This window comes from Anguilla anguilla, chromosome 16 (assembly GCF_013347855.1).
Source record: "Anguilla anguilla isolate fAngAng1 chromosome 16, fAngAng1.pri, whole genome shotgun sequence".
Taxonomy (NCBI): Eukaryota; Metazoa; Chordata; class Actinopteri; order Anguilliformes; family Anguillidae; genus Anguilla; species Anguilla anguilla.
Window position 1 is genome coordinate 6,368,081 of NC_049216.1, and position 9,723 is coordinate 6,377,803.

At 48.6% G+C, this 9,723-nt stretch overlaps 1 protein-coding gene across 1 annotated transcript in view; it reads right to left on the bottom strand.

Moving 5' to 3' along the window:
- Positions 1-9,723, bottom strand: part of prmt3 (protein arginine methyltransferase 3) — a 55,232-nt gene that overhangs the window by 14,051 nt on the left and 31,458 nt on the right. Inside the window, exons 12-13 of the mRNA XM_035395875.1 lie at positions 8,890-9,077; positions 6,507-6,593 (exon numbers count right to left, since the gene is read on the bottom strand). Coding sequence (XP_035251766.1) covers positions 6,507-6,593; positions 8,890-9,077 — 275 coding nt within the window. The remainder of the gene's footprint in view (positions 1-6,506; positions 6,594-8,889; positions 9,078-9,723) is intronic.

Here is a 9,723-nt window from a genome sequence, read left to right on the forward strand (position 1 = left end):
ATATATTGAACACAATGCTTGGTATTGAATCCAATGACCAGGAATATATGAGACATAAGTTTGTGTAGAGGGATAGTCCCTGTACCCTGAGTGGGGCAGAGAGAATCTTAGCCCCATGACCAATCCCATGTGAGCGTGACGCGATGAATTCTTCCCCCTCCAAAATCCCAGTTTTGGAGATCTGAGCAGGGGCGTCGTAGTGGGGGGGAAAGTGGGACTGACTACCCAGGGCCCGAATGGGGGGAGGGCCCTCGAAAAGCCTGGAATGATGCGTGAGACATATGGAGGGGGCCCACAGAGACTGCTGATGTATAGGGCCCAGAATTCTGTGCTACACCCCTGGAGCTGAGTATTGGTCCAGCAGCAGGATGACCAAACCGCTTCATCCAGTCCAAAGTACCCTGAATGCTGTTTAAAAAAATGTGTCAGGTAGCCTTAACCTACGGTGACCGAAAACTTCCACACAAAAAAAAACATTATTTAACAGAAAGAGAAAAAAAATGCATAGAAATAGAAGTGAATGGCATTTTTAATGAACCGCTCCAAAGAAAAAACAATTTCAGCGCGTCATCAAGAGTGCCTAATACGATTAAACCATCACGCTCCAGGAAGACCACGAGGGAAGTCTCTGGCCTTATCTCGCTGAGGACGCAATTACGCTCGTGTTAATCGAAGGGAACAAAATGAGGACTAAGTGCCTCACACCTTCAAAATGCTAATTTTTGAAGAGGGAGCACGCGGCAAACTTGACGTCGCCTCAAAGTTGGGGTGAAACGCCGCCGAGAAATAAACATCGAGTCGGAAAAAAAGGGACCGTCAAAATAACGCGTTTATTGCGTTTAGCCTTCGTCCTGGAATCTGTCGAACATGAATAATGAAAGCAAAATTCCAGCGGCCCCACAAAGGACGAGGTAACCCAAAAAAAAAAAAAAAAAAAAAAAAAAAAAAGGGGGGGGGGGATCGGGGCCAACGTAGCACAGTTCTCGGGAAAGAGGAAAATTAATAATTATCATCACCGCTCACGTCAACAGGGAGCAATTCATCATTTGCCCCCCCGTTGCTGGTATCATGTCGGAACAGCGTGTGGCTGAGCCAGATACAATTATTGGGCTGGCCGTGGAAGTGGGCGGATAATGTGCTTTTGATGGGGTTTACTCAAGCGTGGAGCCTCCACACACTCCAGCCTCGTGGGAAGGTTAGAGGGCTCTCTCTCTCTCCCTCTCTGCCTCCGCGAGCGCAACTGCACGTCCGAAACCTCCGGTGCATAGAGCTCAGCGCGTTTTATTATTCAAATACTGCGGTGTCCGCCCAGGCCGACGTGTCGGGATTCATTGAGAGTTCCGTTGTATTAAAAAAGAAAGAAAGAAAAAACGTTACGCAACCCGCACGACAAGACACCTCGAGATGAAGCAACGAATAGCGTCCGAAGCTGATGGAACTGCATTTATTGTTTTAATGTTAATTGCTTTTTTAAATGTGTTTTTAACGCGGTAAGTGAATAGCCACAATCATGGAAATTCGCAAATACCGTCAGTAGCCTATGTTTTGAAATAAAACATATTTTAAATAGTAATAACAAAAAATATTATTAGTTTTCATGAGTCATCATGTTTACCCTGGGAAAATGCACACGAACTCAAGCACGCGCATGCATTCCTAACACCCCCCTGTACGAGTTCACCAAGCCTGAAAAAGGTGAAAATGAATTTGAGCACCACAGCAACCGCTGTTTGACCTGCGCCACCACAACACTGTCAGCTTTTGAGGGTATTTACTGTACATCCATATCCAGTGATCAGTGTATAAATTACAGCCCTTTTATACATAGTTCTGCCATTTTATGGGACCAAAAGTAATTCTGATGTTCTCAACGTACAAAATGCAAAGTTACTCACACATACAACGCACTGTAAGTCATTCATTCAAATCTTGATATCAAAATTGCACCAAGTTACATGAAACAATATTGGCTAATCACACACAAATTAAACAAGCTGTATTCCAAAGCAATGCTATCCAATGTTTCCTAAACTGTTTTGTTCTTTTAAACACTATACAAGTCTGCACTTGTATATTTGTGAGTGTATCCAATGTTTTTATTGGCTGACATACCTAAATGTCCAATGGGGAGACATATTCTTTTTGAACCTAGGGCATTTATGATGATGTAATCAGGCAGAAAAAAATAAGGAGAAAATTCAAAATCCCCTAGATTTGGGGGTTTATTATGTGAACATGTGAAGTTGTTAATGAATTCTGTCTGTTGAATTGGGGTCAGAAGGTACAGAAATTAATGTTTTTAAGGGCTGAGAGTCTGTGGTCATTGTGGATATTTCTGTAGGGAACCCTGAAAGTGTCAAATTCTTGGTGCTGTATAGGTATGGGGCATGCTGCCCCGTCAAGGCGTAACTTAGCAGGATGGCATACCTGCCATCCCAATTACTTATGTATAAAAAGGGCTGTAATTCCAACATGGATCTCTGGATATGGATGTAAATGCCCTTCAATGAAAGCTCACAGTCTACATTTTAACCTCTTGAATATAATTTAGTACTTAGTTGCAAATCCTTTGCATTTGATGTCTTACTGAAGTCTGCAACTCGCAGACATCATCAGATGCTGGGTATCTTCTCTGGCGATGCTTTGCTACACCTGTACTGCAGCCATCTTCAATTCCTGTTTGTTGCAGGGGATTTTTGCCTTCAATCTTGTCTTCAGCAAGTGAAAGTTCAATTGGATTCAGGTCAGGTGACTGACTAGGCCAGGCAAGAACATTCCACTTTTTGACCCTGAAAAACGCCATGGTTGCTTTGGCACTGTGTTTGGGGTCATTGTCCTGCAGCGAGGTGAAGTGGCGTCCAAATGAGTTTTCTGACACTCGGTTGGATCCGAGCAGATGTATTTGTACACTTACACAAATCATCCTGCTGCTACCATCAGCTGTGACATCATCAATAACAACAAGTGAGCCAGCTTCACTGAGTCATAACACTACCTCCACCCTATTTTAAAGGTGAGGGGGTGAATTAGATCACGAGCAGTTCCTTTCTTTCTCCAAACTTTTCACTCTCCATCACAGTACAGGTTAATATTCATCTGATCAGTCCACGAGAGTTTATTCCAGAACTCAGTTTTTAAAAACATTTTAGCAAAACGCTATTCTAGCCCTTCTATTCCTCAAGCTTACTAGAGGTCTGTATCTTGCACTGAACCCAACTGAGGTTAAGCTAGCTGGACTCTGTCAAGCACCAGGATATTTTCAACCAAAATCTGGCTTCTTCTGCCAGGAGAATAAAACCGGGTCGTAAGATCTACTAGCAGGGTAATGATCCAAAGCATTCTTGCATTCCTACATGCACAAAAAATGGTCAACTGACCGCAGCATCAAGCTGTTGGCAATGGCCATCTCGGCCTCCTGGCCAAAACCCCATACAAAACCAGTGGGCTGAGCTGAAGAGGAGAGCTCAGAAATCTGAAGAGATCTTGCATGGAGGAATGGTCTCAGATCCTGTGTTCTGTTCTCCCACCTCATCAAACAATATCCAAGAATGCTTGGTGCTTTTATCTTAGCAAAGGGAGTTTGCAAAAAGTACTAAATGACTTTAAAAGTGTAACCGTTCTTTTAAAAAAAAAAAAAAAAAACTCATGGCTGCTGGGTGGCTCAGTCGGTTAAGGCACTATGCTCCGATGAGCCCGGTGGACTCGGTTTGAATCCTTGACCGTGTCAGTGCTGACCGTGACTCGTAGCTCCACAGGGTGACGCGCAATTGCTGATTGTATATGGATCAGGTAAAGGACCAGGGTTTAGCCCATTAGGGATCTGTGTTCATCGCTCTAGTGACCGCCACTGGTCGATAGAGCGCCCTGTGGACCACATGAGAAAGCCGCATATAAAAGGTCTTCCTCCGACTCCGCTCTGTGCAAACTTAGCAAGCTTAGCCTGCGGTGTGAAAAGAAGCAGCTAGCGACAACCCCATGTTTCGTCGGAGAACGCTGGACATCTACCCTCTCCGGAATTGTCAGTGCGGCTTGCAGCATGAACGTGGCAGCGGTTGCAGGTGATTGGCCATTCCAAATTGGGGAGGGAATGGGAGATGCTCAGTGCCACGTCGGGTGCCATATTCATGTTCAAATAAATACATTTTTTAAAATGATCTCTCAGCAGATTTTGTTCATATTAATTGAGGGTGCCAGTAATTCTGGGAGGCACTGTGTGCATGTATGTGGGTATGTGTTTGAAGATGGGCAGTATCACCATTCAAAGGTGCCAAAACTTTAAGGGGTCCAGAGATATACTACATGGACAAAGGTATGTGGACACCTGACATCCAACATCTCATGCAAAATAACGGGCCCTAATATGGAGTTTGTCCACCCTTTGCAGCTATAACAATCTCCACTTGTTATAGTGGGTCAGAAACTGTTTGGGCAAGTATGCCTGGCTTTCCAATTGATCCCAAATGTGTTGGATGGGGTTGAGGTCAGGGCTCTGTACAAGCCAGTCAAGTTCTTCCAAATGATTTTGTCAAAACCCTTCCTATATGGATCTTGCTGCGTGACCGGGGGCATTGTCATGTTGAAACAGTAAAGGGCCTTCTTCCCCAAACAGTTACCAAAAATTTGTAAGCACAGAATCATCTAGAATGTCATTGTATTAAGATTTTCCTTCACTGATACTAAGGGGCCTAGCCCAGACCATGAAAAACAAACCCGGACCAAGGGGTGTCCAGACACTTTTAGTTATATAGTGTAGCTTCCAGAACCTTCTACACATCCAATTACACTCCTCCATGATGTCCAAAGTAAATCATACACCTACCGACACATTGAAGACCTGTGAAAGCAGCCTGTGTTGACGTACATTTTGTGTTGTACAAACGTACAGATGTTCCAGATAAAATCCTAGAGGGGAAAAAATGAATGCACTCCCACTCCCACTGACTCGTGCAACGTTACCATTAGGAGAGTCGATATTTCTCAGTTTGAGACTGGTTAACCACGTCGGTGCTGTCGAGGGGAACCGCGCCCGCCATCGCGACAGAAAGTTGGGGTCGCCGCTCCCAAGACGATCGAGGCGTTAACGAATCTCGTTTCCAACGCCCGGGGGGGACGGAACCGCGAGCCGAATCGGGAGTTCGGGAAAAAAAAAAACGGGAACGAGGGTTAGCGCGGCTTTTTTTGCGCGAGGCGGGGGGTTGGGGGGTGGGGAGGTAGGGGGGGGATTGGGGGAGTGGAAGGGGCCGTTCGCTCTCCGTACCGGCGGAATAAAAAATGAAGGGTGTTCGGAGCCCGCTGTTCATTTAACGCAAGGTTAGGCGGGCCGATAAGACGGATGGACTGTCAGCGGCGCAACCCGCGAGCGCGCGCTCAGTCACGGCCGCCTGACGTACCGCGGGAGCGCCGCCTGATATACACCGCAGGAACGCACGGCGGAGCTCCTCGCCCGGCGCGCATCCATCAGCCGGATCCAACAGGCGCAAATAAACAAGAGCGGGAAAACCGAAGCGTTCTCAACGGCGGCTTCGCGCCCTCCGCCAGCCTTCCGCCCGTATATTACCGCCAGTTACATTACATTACAGGCATTTAGCAGACGCTCTTATCCAGAGCGACTTACACAACTTTTACACAGCTTTTTACATTGTATCCATTTATACAGCTGGATATATACTGAAGCAATTTCGGTTAGGTACCTTGCTCAAGGGTACAATGGCAGTGTCCTTACCCGGGAATCGAACCTGCGACCTTTCGGTTACAAGCCCAGTTCCTTACCTCACTGTGCTACACTCCGTCCAGTTAATAAGGGAAACCGACAGGGTGGGGGGGGGGGGGGGAACCGGCAGCTTCCCATAAAAGAACCGAACGAGAAGAGGGGTGGGGGGGGGGGGAAATTACGTCCGGGGAAACACTTAACAACTGAAGGGTACGGGAGATAATAACCTAATATCGATTAATCCATAAAAGCCGATACCGGCATTAGGAGTCCGCGTGCTTCCAGAACGGGCGACGACGCCAGAGTTATTACCCTCGCATCTCCGGCCGGGCGAATCTGTTCGCCAATAACAACAAAAAAAAAAGAAGTGAAATATTGCCATACGAAAGCTATTAAATTTTAGCCCCGAGCGCCCAAAAGTAAAACTAGAATTAAGTGTTTGTTTTTTTTTTTAAAAAACAATCGAAACCGCGTAAGCGATTCGAACCGCGTGCCGGAAAAAACGCGTACGAACGACGGAGCGAAGCGCAAGGAGGGCGAAGGGAACGCGCGCGCCCTCTCCCCTTCGCGTCTCCATCGGTTACCTTCACCTGCGAGGCAGCGGGGTGAGCCGTCAGCCGTCAATCAAGCAGGTGGCTCCACTCACCTGCAGTTTGAATTGGGCCCGCATTAGGGCTGTGCCTGTAATTACTCTCCCTGGCCTGACAATTTTGATTAGCGGGGAGATGACGAGGGCGGGGGAGGGGGGCGGGAGGGAGCGGGGGAGGGGGGCGGGAGGAGACAGTGGCCTACTTACCGTGCAGAGGGTGCCGTGGGTAATCTTCAAGCAGAAGTCCGCCTCAAACTCCAGCTCCGAGACGCACACCGTGTTGCAATCGATGGTCTGTGGGACAGGAGCCAGAGAATACCGTGAGAATGCTGGGATCGTGTGTGAGTCTGTGTGTGTGTGTGTGTGTGTGTGTGTGTGTGAGTCTGTGTGCGTGTGTCTGTGCGTGTGTCTGTGCGTGTGTGTATGTGTGTGTGTGTATGTATGCGTGTGTGTGTAAGTGTGAGTCTGTGTGCATCTGTGCATCTGTGCGTGCATGTGTGTGAGTCTGTGTGCGTGTGTGTGCATCTGTGTGCGTGTGTGTGTGTGTCTGTAAGAGTGTGTGTGTGCGCGTGTATGTAAGAGTGTGTGTGTGTGTGCGCGCGTATGTAAGTGTGTGTGTGTGTATGTGCGCGTATGTAAGTGTGTGTGTGTGTGTGTGTGTGTGTGTGTGTGTGTGTGCGCGTATGTAAGAGTGTGTGTGTGTGTGTGTGTGTGTGTGTGTGTGTGTGTGCGCGTATGTAAGTGTGTGTGTGTGTGTGTGTGTGTGTGTGTGTGTGTGCGCGCGCGTATGTAAGAGTGTGTGTGTGTGTGTGTGTGTGTGTGTGTGTGTGTGCGCGTATGTAAGTGTGTGTGTGTGTGTGTGCGCGCGCACTGAGACAAATCTCCACTGTCACGGCTGTCTCCTTCCTAGTTCCGAAGCTCTGATCTACAAGGTGACAGCTCCGCCAACCCAGACCCGCGTTCCCGACCGTGCCGGGGGGTCCCGACCCGGGCAGCGGTACGGAACCCAGAAGCAGACGGGCGCTCCCCCGACGCCGCCGGCGCCCGGTGCGACCGACCGAGCGCGCCCAAATCCAACCGCGCGGCTCCCTGGCTTCTCGCGCGCGTCGCTTTTCGATTTAGCGGCACGCCCGCCGCGGCGAGCGCCGCGCGGATGAGCGGCGGCGTAATTTAAAGCCCAGTAGCCGCGTCCGTTTCTTTCACCGCCAGGAACGCTATCGACCGAAAACTCAAATCCCGTCGCTCGCCGCGTTCGCGCCATTCGTCAGCACCGGGGGGGGGGGATGAAAACGCAATGAGGAGAAATGAAAGAGCCGGATCAGGACCTCCGGCCCGACGAGCCAAAATAAACGAACAAGGGTTAGAGGTTGGGGGGGAAAAAAACAAAAAACATTTAGCGCGTAGCGCGGCTCGTCGAAAAAAAAAAAACCTGGCGAAAATCAACACCGAACGTTCCCGGCTTCTACGGCGGGCGCTGAAGTGAGCGAGCGCGCTTTGCGGCGACAAAACAAACTCAAACAGCTGAACGCGACTTACGACACTCGAAGCCTGATTGCTAGTGTCGAGTGCGAAACTTAGCGCGTTTCGTTAGCCGCAGTACACCCTTTGGAACGGCTAGCCGCCGGGGAGAGACTGATGAAGTTTACTGAAGAAAACTTAAACGAGAATCAGAGGGCGTGTTTGTGAAAGCCGCTCCCGGGGGTGTGCGTATCTCCGTCGCCCCCTGCTGGTGGCGGAGCCGATGTCGTGCCCCCCCCGCGCGGATGGTTCGCGGGTTTGGGAGCTCTGCGTCACGTGACGGGGAAGCGTTTCAAAGTCGCGTCTCAACCGCGGGGGTCAAGTGTGTTCAAAATGACCTCATCTTGTAAGCTGCTCTGAACAAGATGCTAAACGGAAGCAACGTAATACACAACATTTCTAAATTTCACTCTAGTGAAAAAAAGGAAAAGAATAATAATAATAACAATAATAATAATAATAATAACAATAACAATAATAAGAAGAAGAACAACAACAATAATAACAAGAATAACAAGAATAATAATAATAACAATAATAATAATGGTAAATGTGCACCATCTTATTTTCCGTTAAAATAGGAAAGCATGGAAAAACATTCACTTCACTAGATCGAGGCATTTCTTTAAAAAAGTGGACTGCTCTCTATTTCTGAGTTCAGTACCGTTCACCTTGCGCTGCCATCAGTAGTGCATTTAGAAAGACGCTGCTTTGCTCTAGCTGCTCTAAATAAGACCTGCTTGTGTAACATAATACTTATGGACTCCTCTGTGAAAGAAAAAAGTATTGCATATAATACAGAAATATGGAAGACAGCTATGCTCCAGTGGATCCGGAGTCTGTTAAAGGCGTGGCTTTATCACAGGGGTGTCCAATCCGATCGGGAGAGGGCCAGTGTGGGGGGGTGTATCCGATTCTACTCCTGCAGGTCTCGACCGAAGACCTGATTGGCTGATTAGCAGAATCAGGCGTGATAGCACTGGGCTAAAACAGAAACCACGCGTCCACACCGGCCCTTTTTCCGGTTAGGGTCGGACACCCGCCCTGCCTTCGCCCCCCCGGGGTCCGGTACCTGAACGACGGCGGGCTCGGAGATGAGCGTCTCCGGCTGCAGCACCTCCACCGACGCCTCCGGCGCCACCGCCTTCTTCATGCAGGCCATGCCGAAGCCGTACACGTCGTCCCAGAAGGCAATGCGGTCGGCGTGCCTGCGCTCGTCGCCCACGGCGGCCAGGCTGAGGGAGCAGCCGTCGGGGTACACTGGAGGGGGAGGGGGAAGCGGGAGGCGGGAATGGGGGGGGGGGGGGGGGGGGGAGATGTGAGTGAGCGGCCGGAGAGCTGATGGATCACGTGACGAAAATGCGATGGGGTTTCCGCGGCGACACGTGCCCGCAGAACACGCATGACCTCGTCCATTTCCCCAATGAATGCAGATGTTGGGAATGCAACGACGGCAGCAGGGTCAGGAGGAAGAACTTTAGTAAACCTCACGCGTCTATCGGTAGAAGACCATGGGAATCAAATCTTTCACTCGCTGGTTCTTTGTCCCTTTATTATTAATTTTTGCATAAACCTTAGAAAGGCCCGAGAAATCAATCATGTCCTCCCAAGACCCGACAATTCATTTTTGTCAGGGGACATTAGTTTATGAATCTCAATCTCAAAGAATCATGCACTCTACTATGCTGAAACCTACATTAACAAGGGACATTCGATAAAAAAAAAAATAATTTTCAAAAATATTTTCACTTGAACACCGTCATCCAGAAATCTAATACTTTTTTCTTTTGCCGGGTCTCGGGAGGATATGAACAGGGTTTGTGACAAAACTTAAACTGTAACGTTAAGCTGTAATAAAACAATAAACTTTTTGCCGAAACTCTGTGGTGCGAACTGCCTATTAAAA